Source organism: Gopherus flavomarginatus, chromosome 3 (assembly GCF_025201925.1).
Source record: "Gopherus flavomarginatus isolate rGopFla2 chromosome 3, rGopFla2.mat.asm, whole genome shotgun sequence".
Taxonomy (NCBI): Eukaryota; Metazoa; Chordata; order Testudines; family Testudinidae; genus Gopherus; species Gopherus flavomarginatus.
The window spans coordinates 195,785,600-195,809,913 of record NC_066619.1 but is presented as its reverse complement, the minus strand read 5'-3'; the positions used below and the strand labels follow the sequence as shown (position 1 = coordinate 195,809,913).

The window sequence follows — 24,314 nt, the reverse complement described above, 5'->3', positions numbered from 1 at the left end:
GCACAAGTTTAGTCTCAGTTGTAACATCCTACATTCAGCTTTTGCATTGATGTGCCTGTCATTTAAAAGTTTCTTCATCAGATTTATTGACAGGGCCTCATGCATAGTTTTTCTGTAATACTGTTTATGAAATTTGTTTGTATATGAAAATTGAGTTCTGAAAAATATCCTGGGCACAAGGTAATTACGGAAATGACTTCTCCGGTGAATCTTAAAGTACAGAAGCCTTTTCATCAGATCTGGAGACACAACATTAAACAGAAGCCCTTTGTTTAATATGAGGACACCAAAAAATTAGAAACGTAAAAAATCTCCAAAAGGAGTAATTTTAATTGTTTTGAATCTGAAAACTAATTACTGAATTTCTTTGAAATTTTATTGAAAACTTCTTATGGTCACTGGGAGTTAACCTTAAAATTTTGAAAGCCTGAAGATTTTTGGTTGTTTGGTGTCTTTCAAAGTATGGCAAATCAACCACATAAGAGCCTTAACTCAGAAGGGAGACCATCTCTGTCTTCACAATTTACCTTTATTTAAAAGCTGTAATTGCCTATACATAGAATGGGAAAGACCTTCAATGTCTCAGGAAATCTATTTACTGTGGATGGTATCTGTTTAATAGCACACACTAACTTTCCTGCTACAATAAGTAATGGGGATCAGATTTGGGAGGGCAGTCAGGGAAGGCTAGAAATGGAATGCTAACAGGAATCCAAGGGAAAAGAATGTAGACTGTGTGTGATGGGGATGTTAGAGAGCCAAATGCATCCGGAGCCTGCAGTATAGCGGACAGAAGAGATCAATAGAGCCCTGCAAATACGCAGATATCTGCTTCATATCCGTTGATGCGGATATCCACAGACTGTTTTTGCAGATAGTGGATTGGATGCAGATACAACCACGAAGGGCTCTACTCACCAATGGCACTTGGCCCACGGCGTACAGCATGGGCAGCCCGGGGGGCACAGCACACTCGGGGCCAGCAGCCAGTGCCTGGGGCTGGGTGGCAGGTCGGAGTCAGGGTTGTCCAGTACTTGCTTGGTGCGCCGCTTTCTGTCCAGCAGCTCGGGCCCCTCGGGCAGTGCCAGCGTCACCACCGTGGCCTGGGAGCACTGACTGTGCTCCCAGTGCTGGGCCTGGCCTGGCGGCTCCTGGGCAACAGGGCCCACCCCTGGCCACAGGGATTGGAGTGGGTGTGGCACTGGCGCCTCACCCCTCTGCCCCACTGTGATGCAGCACACACTGCTGCTGCCATGTGCTATCGCTCACGAGCCCCCAGGAGCAGCACATGATGCAATGCCCCTTCCCCCCAGCCTCCCCTCTGCACCCCCCTTCTCCTCGAGACACTGCCCCCCACCGCCAGTTGCCACCCTCACACTGCCTCTTCCCTGCAAGCCCTTGCCCCTCACTTGCTCCTTTCCCTCTCTCCCCTGTTGCTAGCCCTTGTGAGACAGCTTGCTGCTGTGGATGTGAATGCAGATGTTGGTACAGGTAAAAGATGGCTGGTGGATGTGGATTGGATGCGACTCCACATTTTTGTATCCGCGCAGGGCTCTGGGGATCATCAAAAAGAATTGGCGAGGAACTATCAGGAATAGAAAGCATCAGTGATTCTGAGGGTACGTCTTCATGGCATAGTTAACTTGGGCTCTTACTCAGGTGTTGTCCCTAAGCCCCCTTCCATCCACATACAAATTCCTAGTGGTGTTATGCTCAGGTCCAGGAAAACCGTCCAAAACAAGCCTGATTGGTCAAAAAGTGCCGTGAAAACTGCAAAAAATTAGCATGGGGCAGGAATTTGCGTCATTGCACTGGGCAGGGTTTGAGCAAAAAAAAACACTTGCAGGGCATAGTCCAGGTAAAAAACAAAAGCATACAGAAAAAGCTCTGCAGGGTGACTGCATGAAAACTGTCACCCAGCTTCTCAAAAACAAGCACAGTTACTTTCTATATGCTACTTTGGCAAGTAGCTGGCCCAGATGGGGGTATAGGCTAAAGCTCAGATGCTTTCACTCTGGCTGGTAACCTGCCCTGAGGGTGTAGGCTGTATCACTCAAGTGCTGATAGACCTCCCGTGCCTTCCCAAAATTCCATCTGTTTGCCCAGAAGGACAGACAAGTTTTCCCACAATTAACTAAGAGAGAATCACAGAGTAGCTCAGTCTACTGCAGCGCAAAGAATCCTGGGATGTGCCCCCAAAAGTCCTAGTGAGTCACACACATGGTTGTGTGCAGCACCTGTGAGGACACAGTAATTTAGGTATGGTTCAGTGGAGTGGCTGTTCACAGTTGGGCTAGACTGACCCAGGTGCTAATCATCCTGGCTAACTCTGCACTGAAGATATCCTGAGAGGGGAAGCAGCAATGAAAGACAGAAAATGAAAAACAGATTACAGCAGTATTTCAGGTTGCAATTCAGCAAAGTACTTATGCATACTTAAGTCAGGATGATTTAAATGGGACATAAACACGTGCTTAAGTGCTTTGCTGTATCAGGGCTACAGTGAGAGAAAACCGGCAAGGAAAAGGGGCAGTGAAAGATGCACTAACAGGGAAAGCAATAAAAAGAGAGGACTGGGAGAAAATTGAAATGAGAGAAAGCAATGAGTCAGAATAGCAAACAGGAGGATCAGGGTTCAAATCCTGTTCAGTGAAGTGAAGGAGGAAATAAAGGCTACATAGAGAGAGAGAGACAGGAGAAGATACAGAAGAACAATGAACAGTTGCACCCAGGAAGATAGGGTATGCACTGTTTTATTATCAGTAACATTCCAGGAACCTACCCAATTGGGAAACTGGTAGTTTCAATTACATCATGGAGAGTTAAATATTGTCTGAATTCAAACATAATCTGTTTGTGGGTAGTTACTCACATGTTTACAGTTCTCAGCTAGCTGTACAGTTCAGCTACAGTCTACTAGAACCACCTTGCATCAAAGCATGCCCCTGTCCTTGTCATCCTGAACTCTCTAGCTCTTGCCACACCTGTCTAATGTGCTCTCTGTTGAGTGGATATCAAAGTGAAATGAACTCTGCAACAGAGCCCAAAGGAGCAAAACAGAGTGTGAGAGAACCCAGATGATGCATTCTGTCCCTTTTTGCTAAGTTAGGGCTGCAGTGTGAAACTTACCAAAGATTTTGGATAGTTCTACTTTCAAGCACAATTCTCTGGGTGGCAAAGGAAGGATCTTGTACAAGAGGGTGAGGGGAAAGAGGCAATAGACCAAAGGAGAAGTAGAGGAGAGAACTAATAGACGTGTATATTGATAAAGACATGATAATCTGGAAGGACTGGAAGAGGCAATAAGAAAATGAAAGAGGATGGTGCTTGGTTAGGAAAAGAAACAGAGAATACATTTTCAGCAGGAGACTCAAGACATCAATACACCTAGTTTGTAAACAATGAAAAAGGAAATCAGTGTTTGTGGTGGGGCATTTGAGTGTTCTAGCAATAATTAATTTCCTCCCTTTTCCATAGTCTTTTCTCGCCGGTTCTATGCCTTCACTTGTCTAGTGAAATTAGACATGTGACCCTTTTCATTAGAAATAACTCTTGTCCTTATCACTTTGTGAGCAGATCTCTGATGCTGATCAGAGCCTGTTATGAGCCCTTGATCAATTAAGCATTAATGGCCCATTTTGGAGAACTTCACCAGATAGGTAATAACCTACTAGAGGAGTTAAGATGGAAATCTAGGGAGCCTAATGCTTGTTCTTGTCATTACCCAGCCAGCATTGATCTCTGAACATGTCGTTAATGGTAATATAAACCTTTCTTTCTCCGCAATTATAAAATAAAAATTCAAGGATTTTCCTTTCCCCCACCCCTCGCTTGGCATGAACCTCCTTCAGAGCACCATGGGAATAATTAGTTTGAATAACACTATTTGGAGTGTTCATCAATGAATAGCCTCCTGTCCTTGTTCCAGCAGAGACTACTTTTGGCCTATCAGGAAGATGGATTTAAATGGTGTCAATAAAGATGTATAGTAAAGCTTGAAAAACCTATCGTTCTTGTGATATAAATAGTGAGAACTTGTATCTTGTGCACAGTTAACCATCTGGCTATTTACAGTGGAAACAGTTTTTGACATTCTGTAACTGTCTCCACATTTGTTATTACAGTACTGGATACCAGTGTATTTACTATTCACCTGAAAACACAGCCAAGGCAAAAGAAGTTCTCAGCAACATCAATCATCTACAGCCCCTCATATCAAGCCATGCAGACCAGCTGCTTAATTCTGCAAGCCAGCATTCTCCAGACAGCTTGAAGAATTCTTTAAAGATGCTTTCAGAAAAAGTAAGATACAAATCTTTACTGCAATGGAAAATGGAATAAGTGAATACCTAGCTGCTGTCTTTTTCTGCATAAATTGACTTTCAGAGCATCAGGAAATGTTAAATATGCTCTGTAAAAATCAGCTTCAAAATGTTGCCATAGGAAAAGAATACGCTAGTCATATTTCCATTTGCATTATTATTGAGCATTTCTTTAGGCTTTCCATGTTGGAAATAATGCAGTTTATAGAGCATGAGTGGATTTTATTTTAAAGCATAATTTTTATTTCACGTCTTTACTTTCCGCTAGTGGCCACACACTGGGAATTTACCAAAGATAAAGCGTCTTGAATTTTGAGGGATGATAAGCTATTATTTGTTCCCATTCCATGAAACTTCTGACGACTTACTGAACCTCTCTCTTATAGTGGAGGCCATTCTTGTGAGTCAGTTCTGGACCAATAGAATGACGATGACCATAGAAGGCAGTGTGGTCTGGAGGAATGAGCGTGGGAATGGGAGTCAAGAGATCTCAAGAGTCTAATCCTGCTTTTACACTGACTAACTTTGTGGCTTTGGGCATGCCACTTCACTTTCCTGTCTTAGTTTCCCTAACTCTGAAATAGGGATAATAGTTACCCAGCAACTGCATGGGGTCATTGTGGGGTTAGTTAATTTATGTATGTAAAGTACTTCAAAAATATAACATGCTATGCAAATACTAAGTATTTGTCACAGGGTAACTGGTCCCTGTAAGCAGAACTAGGCCCAGCTCCTCTATGTCAAAGTAGGTGAGCTAAATCCAGCCAATTAAAGGGGGCGGGGCTAGACCTGGACCTGCAGGGGACAGGAAATGAAAGGTGGAAAGGAGTATTGGGACAGGCTGTGCCTGGGGAAGGGAAGTCATGGTGGAGAGGAACCAACTCCTTTGGTAGATCCCTGGAGCAAGAGGCCGGGTGTTGAGGGATGCAGTCCTGGGGCAACTGCTCCAAGAAGGGCACAGATTGGCTAGAGCTAGTAAACTGCCAAAGGATCCTGGGTGGGGTGGCCCTGAAGCCTGAGAGAAAAGGAGTGAGTTCAAAGATTGTTTTTCTGTGTTTTTAGTTGCCTGTTTTAAGAGAATAAACCTTCTTAAAGGAGACTGGGAATGGTGGCAAGTGTTTAGAAGCTGGGGGGAAGCCCTGCCTTCTGCCGGTATTATTACTGTGACCACTGCCTTGTAGATGATACCGTCTGTAATGTGATCTCTCTCTGACTTTATGGCACTACCAGTAATCATTTCATGTTGTCTCCAACTATTGTGCAGCAGGCAACTTTGTGAGCTGTTAAGCAGGAATACACTAACAATACGTTTTTCAATGTGGGAGATTCAAATTTGAATATTGAGCTCAATCTCATTCTGTGAAGAAGGCATTGTAAGCACAATGCATGCCCATTTACCTATGAAGTCAGATGTTAACAAAGAGATGTGAAGTCGTCAAGGAAGCAGTACACAGAAAGTACACATTCAGTGAAGAAGGGGAGCCGAATGTTGCTCTCACTTACAGTTGTGCACATCCACAGTAACTCCACTGAGAACAATACAATTCTAGTGGATTTGAGTGATATAACTGAAAGCAGAATTTGGCTTGAAAAAAAGGAGGAACCTCATTTTGCTCAGTAGCAATTACTGCTGACTGTTCAGTGATAATATTGATGAGACTCTGGAGGGAGCCATGTCAAGATCCCCTGGTAAGAGCAGAGCTGCTGTGATATGGGAGTATTCAAAGAAGGAGGAGGAAAGTTGTACTGGGATAAAATATAAAAAGATCTTTGTGATGCAGATTTCAGCACCTTACTACTTAGGAACTAGAGTTTCAGTCCTAACCAGGTTCTCTCTCCTTCCTCCTACCTCCTGTAATTCTTCGACTTGTTGAGTGGGGAGGAAGTAGAAGCCGTGGGAAATGAGGCAGAGGACAGTTGTATAAATAGCGTTGCATTGGGAGGGCACCCTATTTTAGAAGCTGGGAAGAAAATCCATTCAGAAAAGACAATCCAGTGTGATGGTTCTCTGGGTATCAGGACTGAGAATCACCTTGTAGCCATAGCCTCCACTATGAGGATATGTTGATTGTGTTTGGCTGGGTGACAGCTCCTGAACACCACCAGCCTGTCAGTCACTCAGGCCCTTTGCTCTGGAGTGTACCAGCTTGTACTTTGCCTTACAGTTTAACAGTAGGTGCACCCCAGTCCCTGAGTCCGTTTGAAGCATTCCCCTTGGTTATCCAGCCATTGACACTAGCTCCTCAAAGAACTACTAGGCCTGCTGTTCTGAAAGGAGCCACTTGTGAGATTCAGTTCAGGATCAGCACTTTGCTTTAATACCACAACACTGAGGTATGTTTATAATGAAAACGGTAAGTTATTATCAAAGATTCAAGATTCAAGCAATCATGAGTAAGGATATTAGAAACAAATGGTTACATATAAGACAAAATTATAACACACTTTCTAGAGACTAAATTTAGCTAACGGGTTAACCTCTGTCTAAAGAAGCTTTATTTCACCCAAAGTCTTTTGCAGCATTTTCAGCCAAGCTTAGCTGAGATCCCCTTCTGATGAATGTAAGCAGGCTGTCCATTTATTTCGTAGGTGCAGGATGAAGGGCGGTCTGTTTCCCCTCCTACATATATCTCCAAAGTTCACGATCTGTCCTCAGGGACAGAATAATCACCTGTGCCTTGTTTTTCTTGTGTACTGCTTTCTTGTTGATGCCACATCTTTAACATCGGACTTCATATGTAAATAGGCATCCACTGAGCATAGGATACTTAATTTACATTCCAACAGAGGGCTGTACATTTCTTTTCTTGAGTCTGGAAGAAAACCTGTTCCTCACCTCTGCTAGTGACTAATACCTTGATACAAACTTTAAAAACATCATATTGGTGTATATATACATGACTGCTTACATAACACCTACATAACACCTTTCACAATGATATTAATGACCATTGTGACCCCTGTTTTTCCATTAAGACCTCATATGACATTCTTTAATGAACCACAATGTACGTACCACAATCAAGATATTCTCCGTTCCTGTTGGCACTATGGGGTTCTTGGGTCACACCCAAGATATTTTAGAAACTTCATGAAAGCTTTTAAATTGTGCTAGATTAGGTGGTGGTTTAGTTGTGTGTACTAATATGGACTTTAAGGACTAGGATTAAACCACCAGTTAGCATATGAACTTGGGTTCCCAGAACTGAAAAGCTAATACTCTAACTGAAGTGTCACTGTCACATCCTAGCAACTTTCCATACAGTTGGCAGCACTGAGACCAGGAACTAAGAGACTATTTCTTGTCATGTTTGAGGTGCATTGACAGAATTTCATGATGAGACATTTATAATGCGTGTGTACTTTTCTTTATTTGAGCAAATGCTACTAGTCTCTTAATTTCATATGTACCAAATACATACTTTAATACATTTTTACATAAATTATTTCTAATTTTAAATTATTTTGAATAGGTCAAAGTTCAGGGATCTGCCCAATAATAGGATTGGTTTATTTTGTAACAAAAGTTCACTTATTGGGCCACTAATTAAAATATATAATATTAGTGCTTCATTTGAGAGTGGCAGAAAAATTTATTTTTAATACGAGCTGTCACGGAGTTTGATGGGAGACAAGACCCTGCACCCCCGGCTTCCTGTGATTCACCATGACTCTCAGACAGACAGTAGAACAGAAGGTTTATTAGATGACAGGAGCACAGTCCAAACCAGAGCTTGTAGGCATAAACAGGACCTCTTAGTCAGCTCCTTTTTGGGGGTAGGGAACTCAGACCCCAACCTTGGGGTTCCCTCTGATTCCGCAGCCAGCCCCAAACTGAAAACTCTCCAGCCCCTCCTCTCCCTTTGTCTCTTTCCCAGGCCAGGAAGTCACCTGATCTCTTTGTTCTTCAACACCTTTAGTTGGCACCTTTGCAGAGGAGGGGCGCAGGCCATTAGTTGTCAGAACACAGGGTGTCGGCCATTCTCTGTGTAGCCAGGATCACACTGGCCCCCTAGGGCTCTGCAACAATCACACCCCCCTAGATACTTGAGAAATGCATAGGGGAAACTGAGGCACCCACACAGCACTCAGGGAACATTAAGAACATTCCCACTTCGTCACTTCTCTATCCCACTTTGTCACACTAGGCAGCTGAAGCAGAGTGAATATCCAGCATGGTATTGTCTAATTTAACAACTGAATCAGCCTGCTTACAGGTTAGCTGGGGATAGACATGGAGTTAGGAGTGGTGCAGTGCTGATCCTCAGGTGGCAAATAATGGTATTACTATGTCTAAAAGTTAAAATCAGAAGACGGACCAAAAGAAATCCATACAACTTATTTCTAACCTGAAACCCATTCCCGGTGCATGTACCTTCATACATCCCATATATGACATTATTTCTATTAGCATCATTTCTCGAAAAGAGCATGAAATGTAAAAATAGCCTGGAATGAGGAAGGTTGACACTATGCTCCCTTTTTAGCAGTCAGAGAGCTCTGCTTCTGACTCAGTTATGTCATAACCCCTTTTACCACCAGCCAGCACACCTCAGAGGTCATTTGGGGGGTGCTGGGATTACAACCCTCCAGGACCCTGTCCACTTTGAACCTTGGGGTGAGTCTGTGTATAAAGAAATGGTGTTTTAAAAGATGTTAGCTAGCAGAAGGCTAGTAATAGGTATATCTGAGACAGAGAAAGGGGAAAATATTGCAATAAATGCAAGTAAATCTTTTTATTTGGGTTTTGTTCTAGGCATAGAGAACTTTATTGGGTGCATCTCAGGCAAAAATTACAGCAAAAAGCTCATCGCAGCAGTGATTGCAGGGTGCTGTTTGTTCTTCTCTCTATGCATTGGGCAGGGTTTTACCATTCATACATAATTCACAATTTGCTGCAGTGATTCTTTTTGATTTTTTTTATTTGAATTCATTCATTGACATTTGTGTTAATTAAAGAAGCCCTTGTCTGTCTACAAATGTATCAGCATTTGCAGCTTGCATGGAGCTTGCTGAATGTATTTTCCAGCTATGCCTTTTTTTCTTTTTCTTTTTCCCTCAAAATTATTCATTAGTCTGGTATCTAAAAGCATTTGCAAAGTTTGCATTTCTTTGTGCATACTGGTCTTGCAGGGATTAGCACAAATTTATAAATAGTGATGTTCTGTGAATTTAGCTGCACAAAAGAAAATGTTCTGTGAGTACCATTCCTGTAGTTAATCCAATGGAACCTTTGAACACAGTTTAATTACAGAAGCAGTTTTGAGTCTGTACCAGGGAAAATAGAAACTCTCATCTCATTTCCTTGCCAGTGTGTTTCTTCAGTTTATTTTTTGTAAAAACATTTACACCTTAATTAAACTGTTTAATAATAATACCTAGATCTTGTATAGCACTTTCCAGCAGTAGATCTCAAAGCACTATACAAAGGAGATATAATTTTCCTAATTGGGAAACTGAGGCACAGGGAATTAAACGGCTAGGTAGCCAAATGTATATTATAGGCAGAGTGCTGCCTATAATTAAGGTTGTTCAACACTTTCTATTACAAGACCCTGTTTTTCAGTTGCTTGTAACTTTCCCAAGTTTTAACTGGGCTGAAATTTTCCATGCCAGGGGTCTGCCTCAGGATGAATTTTTTGAGAAAGCTTCAGCGAAAATGATTCAGCCATTCAGAGATGGAGACTTGGGGAAAATAGTTTGTTGCGACTACGTTAAAAATTATTACAGCAGTTTAGTAGAGAAGTTCTAACACCTCAATGCTACAGGTGGGAGTCCTTTAAATTTGGCATGGAGTGGGTTGCCCTGGTGTCAGGGTTGTACCATTCATCATCCCTGTCAAATGCTGCCCAAATTTTCCCTAGTTAGAAGCTCTGAATAATCTCAGGTTTCAGTGGTAGCTGCGTTAGTCTGTATCAGCAAAAAAAATGAAGAGTCCTTGTGGCACTTCAGAGATTAACTAATTTATTTGGGCATAAGCTTTTGTGGGCTAGAACCCACTTCATCAGATCAAAAAAACTTCAAAAACAGATTCCAATGTGAAGCTGCAGAACTGGAATTAATTTGTAAACTAGATATCATCAGATTAGGCCTGAATAAAGAGTGGTTGGGTCATTGCAAAACCTAAACTTAATCTCCCCAATACTAATTTCTCCCTACTGTTACTCACACCTTCTTGTCAACTGTCTGTAATGGGCCACTCTCTTACCACTTCAAAAGTTATTTTTTCTCCCTTGGTATCCTGCTGTTAATTGATTTATTTCGTTAGGTCAGTCTAACATTTGGTAAAGCAGCTCCCATCCTTTCATGTATTTATACCTGCTCCTGTATTTTTTACTTCATACATCTGATGAAGTGGACTATAGTCCATGAAAGCTTAGGCCCAAATGAATTTGTTAGTCTCTAAGGTGCCACAAGGATGCCTCGTTTTTTTGTTTTTTTTTAATAATCTCAGTTTACACATGCTCAATAAAACTTTGTAAGACTTTGGCAACAATATTTTCCTAAGATTCTATCTGTACTGAACACGCTCCATGCCGTGGCTGCAGGGGCTGAGTGGAACTTTCTCTGCACTTATACCAGATGCAGTCACTGAGAACAGGGACAATTTCTCTCAGTGCCCTCCCCCTGCTAGAGTCCAGGCAGCAAGGAAGAGAAAGAGGAATAGGCCTGACTCAAATGCCAAAAGAATTATTGCCAACCCCAAATGTTAAAAAAACCAACCAAGCAAACCAAACCAGAAACAAAAAATCCCACAACCATGAGTCACACCTGAAAAATCATGATTGGCATAAAAATCTTAAGTTTTTAAAAATAATTATAATAATAATAAATAATTAACAATAGGTTTGGGGTTCTTTTTATTCACCTTCTCATTTCTGAGCCTTTAGGGTGCATTTGCTTCATGTTTTCAAGCTTTCTCTGTAACCATGAGGGCTCAAAAGTTCCTAATGCCAGCAGCAGGGCTTTAAGAAAAACACCCAATATTTCAAGTTTTATGGTGTAATCATGAGAGTAGAGCAGACACCCCTCTGGAACCTGGAATTGAACCCAGGAGTCTTGAATCTCTACAGTCCTCTGCTGTGAGCAAATAGCTGTAAAACCCAGTGGCCGAGTGTCTGTCTCATCCTTTTCTAGTACCTGGTCCATCTAGAGGATAACAGCCTACTACTGCTACCTGTTACTCCCTTAGCTTCTTAGCACAGATCTCTATCATTTGAGCTAAGGGATTGAAAACTACTGAGGACCCAAGCTGGGGGTCAGTATGATGCTAGCTGATGAGATTTCTGTTGTTCCAATTTTCTTTTTAAAAAAATCGAGAACATTACATTACATTAAAAATATTATTGAGGTTGCAAAGTCAAGCACTCAAAAGTTAGGGAATGCAAGAATGAAAGTTGCCTGTGCAATCTTGATTTGGTTCCCTTGCTTCTATGCAGCGTTTCCATGATCACATACAATTTTTTCCACAGGACCCTGGCCTAATTCTGTTCACAAGATGGACCTACTCTGGGGATCAACCACAGCTGTGTATTGAGGGAAGTTGTTATTTATAGGTCCCCTGCTTCATTTGTTGCAGAATTTGGAAGGTATGTAGTGAGTGAGGCAGGAATTGCAGGAAGAGAAAGGATGATCTCATAGCTAAGATAGTTGGGTGCCATCCTGGAGAACTGGATTGTACCTCTGCCACAGTGTTTCTGTGTGATTCTAGGCAAGTCATTTAAACCAAGATGTTCACAGACGGTGACCAGTTACATGGTATTCTTCATTTTCTGGGTCCCCAGCATGAGACTTGGGGCAAGATTTGCAGAAGTTCTGAGCATTCAAGACTGCAACTGAAATCAATTGGAGCTGTGCTTTGAAACATATAAACTGATATAAAAATTTTAAGCTCTCTTAAAAATTAGGCCCTATGTGTCTCAAGTTGGGTACCCAAAATTAGTGGACACTTTTGACCTTTATCCCTCTGTGCCTCAATTCATCATCTGTAAAATAGGGGGGGTGTAATGATGTGGTTCTGGCGGGACCCAACTGAGAGTGCCAATTCAGGACAAATTGCTTAAAACAGGGCAGTTACAGCCCTAGGCTGGGGTTTTTCCACCTCTAAGGCAAACCAAACCGGCCAGACAAAGACCACTTTGGTCTCACCTCACTGGCTAACCACAAGTCAGTCACACAAGCAATTCCCTTAGACGCTCCAGTTTCCCATTATCATCACCAGTGCCACTCATTATGGGGACAAATGGTTCTCAAAACCAATACCCCAATAAAGAAAAAAAAGGGTTTTCTCGATCCCAAGGAATCAAGCCCCAGACCCACATCAATATACAAATCAGATCTTACCCACAAATCATGCTGTTGACAATCCTTTAGAAGCTAAAATCTAAAGATTTATTCATAAAAGGAAAAAGATGTATACGAGAGCTGGAATTGGTTAAATTGAATCAATTACATACAGTAATGGCAAAGTTCTTGGTTCAGGCTTGTAGCAGTGATAGAATAAACTGCAGGTTCAAATCAAGCCTCTGGAGAACATCCCCAGCTGGGATGGGTCATTCAGTCCTTTGTGTAGAACTTCCATTTGTACTAAAGTCCCTCCAGAGGTAAGAATCAGGATTGAAGACAAGATGGAGATGAGGCATCAGCCTTTTATAGTCTTTTCCAGGTGTAAGAACACCTCTTTGTTTTTACTGTGGAAAATTACAGCAAAATGGAGTCTGGGGTCATATGGGCAAGTTCCTGCATACTTTGCTGAGTTACAGGGCATATTTGCCTTCTCTCAATGGGTCACTTGTATAGCTGATGGTCCTAATGGGCCATCAAGCAGCCAAGGCAGAGCTAACACCAACTTGTCTGGGATGTTACCCAGAAGCATAGCATAAGTTTGAAATACAGACAGTATATAGTAGAGTGATCAGACGTCCCGATTTTATAGGGACAGTCCCGATTTTTGGGTCTTTTTCTTATATAGGCTCCTATTACCCTCCACCCCCATCTCGATTTTTCAATTTGCTGTCTGGTCACCCTTGTATATAGCCAATATTTATAACTTCAACTACAAAAATGACACATGCATACAGACAGCATAATTATAACCAGCAACCTATAACCTGGTCTTAGACACCTCATTTGACCCCCTTTATACAAGATTTGGTGCCACTACAGGACTTTGGTTGCAACTATGTTCTATATGGTCCCAGATTATGTCAATAACGTCACAAGGGGATAATACCTTCTAATCTCATAGGGTGTTATGAAGATTAATCCATTAATGTCTGTGAAGCACTCAGACAATATAATAAAAATATCCTAGACACACCCAGGGGAAAATTAACAATTTTATATTCAGTGCAGGTTTGGATGGTGTGCAGTAAATAAAGCCTGGAGGGACACATTTAGTGAAGAAGATAAAATGAAAAGTTGAATAACTTCTCATTCACTGAATGAGCTGGGGCCCTGTGGAGTAAATGTCATGTCATTGTGTAATTAAAGATTGTATCATATTGCATATGCACAAGAGAACTGAATTAAGGTTGCCCAGGCAATCTTATTTCTGGCATTTCCTAGCTTTAGAGTCCTTGACTTTGCAAACCTAAGTTCTTTTGATGTAGCCTTAAAGGGTTGTGAGCCAGATTTACAAAGATATTTAGGTACCTACAGGTGCAGATAGGCACCTAGTGAGATTTTCAGAAGCACCCAAGTTGATTAGGCACCTAACTCCCATTGATTTCAGTGGGCTTTGCATCATGTCTAAATGTACATGAGCTCATCAACATAAAAGAAACATAGAAAACTCCAAAGTTAATGGTTCTAACATATAAAAGAAGAATTTTCAATCTTTGTTTTAAAATGTATATTTTTTAAGATTACACAGTACTCTGTTAATGTTTTGGGATCTTAGAGTATCTCTAAATAGTACAAAATAATTAATATCCAGTAAGGGATCATCATCTGCTGCTTTTTATGGTTTGCCAATATCTTCTCATGCCAATGCTATTGTCTGTAATAGCTTTTATAATCTAAGGGCCTGATCCAAACCCAAATGAAGTCAATGGCCTGGTCTATATTACAAGTTAGGTCAACGTAAGCCACCTTCTGTTGACCTAGTTGTGCGTGCGTCTACATTTAAATTTGTCTCCTGATGATGAAAGTGCCCCGTTACGCCAACCTAGTAGCACCACCTCCCTGAGTGGCATTGAGTCATGGTCAATGTACTGAGTGTGGATGCTGTGTTGACCCTAACAGTCATCCAGGAGCTGTCCCACAGTGCCCAACACTGACCACTCTGGTCACAATTGTGAATTCCATTGCTCATGGGTCACAGAGTAAAAGCCATACCCCACCCCCTTTAAAGCTCCATGAATTTTTCAAATGCCTTTTCCTGATTAGAAAGTACACCTAGCAGCTCTCCATTGTTGTGTGCAACTGCCCAGCTGGCCATGCCAGCTACACACTCCAGATGTGCTCCAACTTAGAGTGGACAGGAGATAATGGCTCTCTTCGGCCTGTGGGAAGAAGAGGCTGTGCAAACACAGCTGTGGACCGGCCACAGCAATGCAGACATCTACAAGCAGAGTGCATGGTGGATACAGAAGAAGGGATATGATAGGGACCAGCAGCAGTGCCTTGTGAAAGCAAAAGAACTGCAGCAGGCATACCAGAAGACCAGAGAAATCAACAGTCAATCCAGTGCCAAGCTGCAGACCTGCCACTTTTACAAAGAGCTGAATGCCATACTTGACAGAGACCCCACCACCACCCTGCAGACCACTGTTAATATTGCCAAGAAGCCCAGCCCACTGGCCCCTATCATAAACAGCAAGGACAAGGACAGGGAGGATGGGGGACATGCGACTGGTGGATTCCAGCTATGCCATGGGCCAGGATCTGTATGAGACCACCACAACTCAGTCAGTCCCGGCAGTCAAGCAGTGATGAGCCTGATGCAGGGGGATGGATGGCTCCTTGGGTAAGTGTGTAAATTTATTTCCTATTACAGTGGTGGGTCCCCCAACTTAACAGGACACAATGGTTGCCTTTTCATTAATTTACTGGTATTAGAAGAGGTAGTATAACAAAGAGAGGTAGAGTTATCTGCTTTTTATTCCACTGTGGAGTAAAGAAGGGTGGGCATGCAGAGCAGTTAGTTTATGTGCACAGGGATGTCCCTTGAATCCTCCCGAGAGGTCTCGATGAAACTTTCATGGAGGTTCTCTGCAATCTTCTCCCGGAGGTTTCTGGGGATGGCAGCCTTATTTCTTCCTGGGCGGCAGGACACTCTCTCACTCTAGTCAGCAACAACTTTGGCAGGCACCATTGCAGTACGCAGGCTAGCAGCATACAGGCCTGGGTGGCTTCAGGACACCAGCAGCAGCTGTGCTCTCTGTGCCTTTGTTACCCTCAGGAGTGAGAGCAGCTAAAATCATCACCATCTGTGAAAAATGATGCCAGTATCCAGTGCCATTGCCATATACTCATAGTTACATGCAAATGAGAAATTCCTTCCTCATTTCCCTCACCCTGTGGGCCATGCTTACCTTGGCTGGTGCTGTGTGTGGCACCATGCACAGGCACTTCCAAGCAGAAGTGCCAATGAGCTGGTCTTCTTTAAAACTTTAGGGGAGCAAGGGTGGGGAGTTTTGAATCTTAAGTTTCATTTTCTGTTGTGACTATCCAGACTATAACATCTCTGTGTGTTTTATCTGCAGCTGCTGCTGTGGCAGCCCTGAGAGGTTCCCCCTCCGCACCTGTGGAATGCCTGAACCTGATAAGGAGGAGAAGGAAGAGGACTTGGGATGACATTTTCAATGAAACCCTGCAAGTCTATGCTGCATCAGACAGGGCCTGGAGGGTAATCATTGCAGACAGCCTGCAGAAGGAAAGAGCGGAGAGGAGAGAATCCCATCAGGAAAAGGAGAGGAAGATGCATCAAGACATAATTAACAAATACTATGCGGGACACAGCAGGCAGCTATAACTATTGGGATATTTTTCTCACTGAGATCCAATCTTGTGAGTAAACAGTGCCAGCGTCCCTTCAATCTACCAAAACCACATTCACCTATCATTCTGCACCTGCTGAGCTGGTAGCTGGATCTCCTTGGTGCTGTCAAGGTGACCAGTGTATGGTTTTATGAGCAAGGGGTAGATGGGGTCTCCCAGGATCACTATTGGCATTTCAACATTCCCAATGGTAATCCACTGGACGGGAAATAAAGTCCCTGCTTGCAGCTTTCTGAAAAGTCCTGCATTCTTAAGATGTGAGTGTCATGCACCTTCCCTGATCAGCCCACCTTGATGTCACTGAAACATTCCCAGTCATCCACCAATGCTTGCCTAATGATAGAAAAGTAGCCTTTCAGTTGAGGTACTCTGTGGCAAGGTGGTCTAGTGGCAAAATAGGGATATGCATGCCACCTATTGCTTCACTGCAGTTCAGGAATCCCATTGCTGCAAATCCATCTATTATGTCCTGCTCACTGCCAAGAATCACAATCCAGCCTAGCGGGAGGCAATTAATAGTCCTGCACACTTGCATGACACCAGTCCCCACAGTGCATTTTCCAACTCTAAAGTGATTTCCCACTGACAGGTAGCAATCTGGAGTAGCAAGTTTCCACGGAGCAATCAACAATTGCTTCTTCACTGTCAGTATAACTCCCATTTTGGTATCTTGTGCTGGAGGGCTGGGGCAAGCTCAGCACACAGAATGTGGCATTGTGCATCTGAAAGTTCTGCTTATCATCCCAAGCCTGCATTATGATGTGATCCTATTAGTCAGTACTTGTTTTTCGGGCCCAGAAGTGGCACTTCACATGCTCCTGCTCCATGAACACCAATAACAACCTTCAACTGGTTCTCACTATGACCCACAGCAATCTGGCCTCCAAAAAATCATCATGTTCCCCACTGATTCAGTTCTTGCACATCTGCAAATACCAGAAGATTGTGCATCTAGTCCAACCCCCTGCTCAAAGCAGGACCAATTCCCAACTAAATCATCCCAGTCAGGGCTTTGTCAGGCCTGACTTTAAAAACTCCTAAGGAAGGAGATTCCACCACCTCTCCAGGTAACCAATACCAGTGGTTCACCACCCTCCTAGTGAAAAAGTTTTTCCTAACATCCAACCTAAACCTCCCCCACTGCAACTTGAGACCATTACTCCTTGTTCTGTCATCTGGTACCACTGAGAACAGTCCATGCTTCTGTCAGAGATGGCAGACAGTGAGGGGGGCCATGCAGGCTTGTGGGATTTTGAAAAAGGTGTGATAATTATGAGATATAGCTGACATTATATCATTATATGGAGACATTTGTACACTGGGAAGTTGACCCCTTGCTTCCAATCACCCTTGCATGACTCATTTCGACCCCACTTTGTATTGCCAAAATGTCTCAAAAGACAGTGCTCTGGATGGTAGCAGGTTGCACGCTGGGTTACCTACCCATGGTGCACTGCACTGTGCATTGATACAAATGCTCCCGGTGAGTACACGTAATGCCTGCAAATGGAGCCAAGCATGAATGTGCATTAGTGATATACTAATTGCAACGGCTTTGTGCCAATGTAACTTGCGTCGACCAAAATTTGTGATGTAGACATGTCCAGTAGGAGTCTTTCCAATGACTTCAATGTGCTTTCAATCAGGGCATAAGTGAGAACACAGGAACAGCATACAGCACCAGAAAAATTTGACAATTAGCAGTGATCATGCATTTAAACCATTTGCATCGTATTTGGCAAACAGGTCTTGGGGTTTATCTATATATTTGAAGTTTAGTCAAACTTCATTTATCCAAACTTAGATTATCCAAAAGCAACCCATCTAGTAATTGAGGTCCTGATCCATGTGATGTGTCAGTTGCACTGAAATATCTGCTTAGTCGAAGCCTGGAATTACTGAAAATACTTTTACTCTACTCATTCAAATAAAAAAAAAATTCATACTATGGGCCAGATTCACCTTTGTTGCAACTCTGTTTGTGTCTCTGGAGTTACAATGGGGATGAATTTGGCCCTTCTGTATGATGGAAGAAGTTCTGGTATAACATAGTTAAGGATTCTTCAGCCTTTTATAACAAAAAATTCATATATCCATTGAAAAGTTTGAGAATTCCATAAGTCAGATTTTACTGGGACATATGTCAGTGGATCAGATAACCTTTTCTTCTACCTTAAATATAATATACCCATGTAACTCCTATTATGTAAACCTTTTTATATGCTGTGGTCAGGCAATTAGATTCATTATATTGTACTGTATTTTTAAGAAGCCTGTCATTGTTCTAAACTAACACATTTATTTCACACTTGTATATGAAGACTTAGAATGGACCTCACTGATATGGAACATACACATTTCTGAAGGGAAGAGAGAGTTGCTGGAGGCTATTTGAGTTACGGCAAAGTTCTAGAACATGGTGACAAACCTAGGATGAGACAAGGAACACTGATAAGGAACAAATCCTGTGGGTCCCAGGCACAAGAATCTGTTATAGTTTGGTTACACTGAGGATGGGTTAGGAATTGAGATATACAGGGGTGTCACATCCTCCTTTCAGCGAAGTCTAGCTCCATGGGATCTCTGCACACTGTCACAAGCGGAACTTGAGGTAAGCTCCCCACCCTCAGAAGCTTTGAAACAGCCCAGGGGCTGAACCCATCTCAGCTAGGGTGCCTCTGCCCGTCGTGGTGCCTGATATGGCCACCTAGGTGTCACTGCTGGCAGGGTCCCTAGGAGTCCCTGGTACCGCCCCTGTAGAGCCCCCTCGCATGCTACACCTCATAGAACCCCTCTCCCCCACCGGGCATTCGTGGCCCACCATACAATTTCCATACCCAGATGCAGCCCTCAGGCCAAAATGTTTGCTCACCCCGTGTTAGATGTATCATCTTTTCAACTAAAGGCTGGGGTACCAGGGAGGAAAAGAGTTGTTTTACTACCGCAGATCTGCTCTGTCTCCACCCACTCTCCCAGCGTAGCTCATGAACCCTGCAGAGAATGTTTCCAGTATGTTCTGGTGGTGGGAAGACAGTGCTGAAAAATAGCTGAGTCACTCCTCTGCATGGAAGGGAAGAGGCCCATGTGCAGAGAACTCCTCCATGCATGGATTGGGGGAGCAGAAGTTCTACCCCTGTATTGCACCATGAAATTCCATGCAGCGGCTATAGAAGCTTTGGGCCAAATGCTGAAGTCATCATTAATTCATTATTTCTGTTATTCATTTCTAATTCAAACCGTGTTTGACATTATTCCAACCTAAGACAATTGGAGCTTTACCTGAGCAAGCATTGAACAGAAACTGGATAAAGGCTTGAATAATTTGGTTCTTTATAAATTGTGCAAGTCAGAGGTGTATTTCATTGCAACATATTGGCATAATTTGTAGAAAATTATGGCCTTCCATGATATTCCTAACAGAGAGCTTAACAGGGTAATATATTTCAGGGCTAGATTTAAGGCAAACCAGAGCCCAAGGAGTACCATAACATAAGGCACCCCATAGCTCCACTCCTTGGGCCCTGCTTCCGCACTGTAGCTTCATCCCATCACACCCTTGACACGGTGGTGGGGAGAAGGCTTGCTCACTTCCCATATTCAGTGGCAGCAAGATGGGGCAGAGTTATTGTCATGTTCTGGGGTACGATCCAGAACAAGTCAGGGGTTGTCTCACCACCTGCCCTGTAACCCTGGGTATCTTAACTGCTCTGCTGCTGTGGCTCATAGCCTGCCTGGACACCAACAGCCAGCAGGCAAGCATGAAGTATCCTGAGTGACTGTGTGCTGTGCAGCCCTGGTTCAGCACTCTGCTCAGACCCCAGCAGTCTGCCTACAGAACTACAGCCCCACTCTAGTCACTATCAACAGTTACCTTATGAAGGGGTAACTCCAACACCTCCCAGTCCTGAATTTCCCCAAAACAATCTGCCCTCAAGTGTCCAGCCCTCTCCTGGAACATTTCAGAGAAATAATAAGGTTTGTTTGCTCCTTTACAGCTTATTAACTGGAGTAAACACACCCTTCCCTTCAAGCCCAGCACTAAGTGGCTTATTGTAAAAATAAAGCAAGTTTATTAACAAAAGTATATAGGTTAAGTGATACCAAGTAAAATAAATTGCAAAAAAAAGTAAAAATACTCTTTGTAATGGCTAAGACTTAAAAACTACGGCCTTGGTAGATTTCTTACCAATCTTTTGTTCCCAGAGACTTCAGCCCACTCAGATGACAGCCCCATCTTTCTCAGCTTCCAAGAGCTCTGACCTCTCGTCTGTGTCCAGTAATGGATGCCAAAATGGCTTCTTTTTTTCTCCCTATATTAGCTTCCCAAATTCACCATTTTGTCCTCAGACTCAGGATGATCTCATGCTGTTCTTCTCTTCTTGTGGACTTCCTATCCTCCTGCTGATTCATATGTAAATGGAGCTTCCATTGATTTTGATCCACCTTGTTTAATTTCATTGGAGACAGGTCAATGGGTCACTTCCCTTCTGTCTGGGGAAAACCTGTTTCTCCCTGTGTTTGTCACAGACTTTAAAGCATAATTTCATGCATTATCCATATTTCCTCATATAGTGTTAATACATAATTTTACAATGATATTAATTACCAGTGGATCATTAGCTTTCAGAAAGGACCTTTACTCAATACACATTTGTTATACAATAATGTTGTATACAATCAGTTGATTTAGTTACTTATCATTTGAGGTTCAAAATCTGGACTTTATAGCCCAAATGGTTTCTCTCTGTTGTTGGAGTATAGACACCATACTGTCTGCCTCGCCACCACCAATTTGTTTATCTTATATGTAAACAGACCTTCATTTTCTCTGCCTGACAAGGAAATGAGCATTCCTTTGTCTAGGGCAGAATGGACTTGTACGCTGCTTGCCAAACACATTTTAAAGACATAATTCTAGCACATATTTGTAACTCTTTGTACACATCCTCTACCTACATCATGCAAGAATATTAATAACCAGTGAGTTGTTAGTTTTCCAATGATATTTTACATGACACCTTTTAGATACAGATTATGACGACAGTATGTTGGATGTAGTGAGTATGTCAGGCCTGACAAGAGCTGCTGTCACAGAGTAGTCAACACAAATGGGCCTCTGAGTCACAGTTATCATTCTAGGAATGGCATCAAGTTCCCTCTTCTCCCAAAAAGGGAGGCCGCAGACCTCTCAGTGCTGCCAGCAACTGGAGTATATCTGCTTGGGTGAGTAGGCCAGGCCTGTTGATCTCATATCCTCCTGCATCTCAGAGTCTCCTGCTGGGATGGTATTAGCAAAGTCTCCCAGAGCTGTGGAGTTAACACCTCACTGAGGTGAAGGAACATTATGTAATTTTAAAGCTTTTGTTCTGGTTTCTCTGTGATGATGTCATTTCATTGGTTATGCTTGAGTCACATTTTCAAACTTGTCTTTGCAATCATAAGGGCTAGATTTTTGTTTTTTGAAGAAAGCTGAGATTCTAACACTATCACACAACTAACTCCAAAAGCTGGGTCCCTAGGCATGAGCCTATAATGCCTATGCCTTTTACTTATTCCAGCACTGATCTAAGCTCATGCTTTGTGCATATACTTCAGTCCCACATGTAAGCATTGCCTTCCTTGTGCTATACTCTACTTGAATTTATTTGTTTGTTTGTTCCTTTTTTGGAAAGAAAATTCTGAAATTAATCACATTTTCTTTTGACATTTGTTGTAACATACTTAAAAAGAGCACCACATTAATACTGTTCAAACAGTTATCCCCATAGAAACCTGTCTCAACAGAGAAGATTTGGAACTAGAATAAAACAGGACTATGTAAACAGATGGTCTTTATACAAGATACTGTACCTTTGCATTAACTTTTAGAAGAGTGGAATTTCAGAGACTGGCAGTGTTCCAGAACCTGACATTGTTCCCCAATGTTTGGTATAAGTTCCTTTCTGTGTCTCAGATTGGATAGCAATTAATTTTCACTCTACCTAAACAAAAATGTGTGTTTTAATAATTACATATACATTACACACTTCGGTCTAACTGCCCATTAATTTCTTTCTAGACAGAGTTATTTGTGCATGCTTTCAAGGATCAGCTGGTCAGAAGTGCCCTTTTAGCGTTATACACAGCCCGTCCAGGTTGTGTCCTCAAGAAGCCAACTGTGCCCAGAAACAGTGTGGAAGGGTCTGGTGATCCACAGGGTCAGGACCATCCATCTCAGATCAAACGGCAGAACTCTATACCTCACCATTCAGAATATGATGAAGAAGAGTGGGTAAGTAGCCTCCAAGTTCTTGCTTGAAACTCTATCAAAAAATCCACAGCTAAGTGTAGACAAACGCAAGTCTTAATCTCCATGTCCCCTCTTGTTAGAAAGACAGAATTTTAAAACTTTAAATACTACTGTATTTTACAGACGCATAGATTCCATTTTCTGATTCATTTGAATCCCAAGAATACTTTCCTAATGAAGTCCCACAAAAGAAACTTGAAACAATTTTCTAATGAATAATTTGCTTGTGTGTGACTGCTTAGTTTGTGCATATAGCAGTGTTGGAAGCGAAAATCTTCATGACGAGATGGGAAAAAGCCATGCCGTGTGTTTACCAGCCGAAGACTGGCAGGGGGTCATTCCACCCTGGGACCCGCTGCTGAAGTGCTGGATCTTCGGCGGCAATTCGGCGGCGGGGGGCCCCCGCCGCAGAAGACCCCAGGCCCCCTGAATCCTCTGGGAGGCCCTGGTGTTTACCTCAATTCTTTTTGTCATTTAAGCAGATATAAAGGGGACTAAAAAGGAGTATGAAATCAAAGTTCAATTTTTGCCAAGAGTGAACATAAATAGTTTCAAAATGCATGAACTACTGATCAGTGAAAAAGAACTGTTTTCTATGAGTCTATTCTTAGAGAATATCTGAAATGCCATAAAAGAATCAAACATGGTTTTTGAACGTTAGCATTCTTAGCAGATCTTTCAATGATTTGTACAATTTATACAGCTGAGATTTTGTGAATCCGTTATTTCAGGGAATGCTTTTATGATCTTTTCCCTCAACACATTCCTCCCACATCCTCCATTCTATTTCTCGTCAGTTTCTTATATTCAGTTCATCGCTGTGGTATCATGAATGCAAGTACTCTACCATATTAATCTTTGCTATCAATAATTAATAATTAATCTTTGCTTGTGTGAGCTTCAGTATCTTCACACCTGAACTAAAGTTCTGCTTGTACCATGAATATGGAAAGAAGAATATTTTTCAGATAAAGAAAAGACAAAAAATGTGCTTTTTATTTTAAATGAAAGCTGAAATTTTCATGTAATAACGTGACTCTGGGTTCTGGAGCTTTAAGAAGAACAAATAATATTGCAAGACTTGCAATAAAATCATGAGTGTTGATGACATTGAAAAGATTAATAATTTTGTACAAGTTGAATCTTAGTTCATTTTATTACATTTGCAGTTACGTAGATGCTACCTTGGTTTTATTTGTTTGTTGAAGGCTTTATTTTATTTCTTTATAACATGAGTTACAGACTCCTAACAGTTGTCTAAATCAGCAGCCCAGTGAAGCACTTAAGCACATGCTTAATTTGAAATATGTAAGTATTCCCATTAAAGTTAAGCACATGCTTAAGTATTTTGAGAGATCAGGGCCTGAATTATCCTCTCATTAGCTTCCCATTCTCTGTTTTAATGGAAAGCTGATGGCATATATTATCTTAGTTTTAATTACTGAACTCTTGTCAACATGGTGGAAATAGAGCAAGTGGTTGGGAAGTGTGAGAAAATGCTTAATCTAATCTGCAATTTAGTTATGCAATAACATTTCTTTGAAAATTTGTTTGGAAGTTAGAAAACAATTAAACCTCAAAGGAATATTGTGCTTTCTGTCTATGCTATATGCAGTTCTTCGTCTTTGTGTTGGTGAAGATACATATTGCTTTTCTTTCACTATATCAAAGAAACCAGAAGTTTTTTGTAGCTGGGAGTT

The 24,314-nt window shown here is 42.0% G+C and overlaps 1 protein-coding gene across 1 annotated transcript in view; it reads left to right on the top strand.

Moving 5' to 3' along the window:
* INPP4B (inositol polyphosphate-4-phosphatase type II B) overlaps positions 1 to 24,314 on the top strand; it is a 508,181-nt gene that overhangs the window by 377,038 nt on the left and 106,829 nt on the right. Inside the window, exons 17-18 of the mRNA XM_050946302.1 lie at positions 4,125 to 4,302; positions 22,384 to 22,596. Of these exons, the coding sequence (XP_050802259.1) occupies positions 4,125 to 4,302; positions 22,384 to 22,596 (391 nt within the window). The remainder of the gene's footprint in view (positions 1 to 4,124; positions 4,303 to 22,383; positions 22,597 to 24,314) is intronic.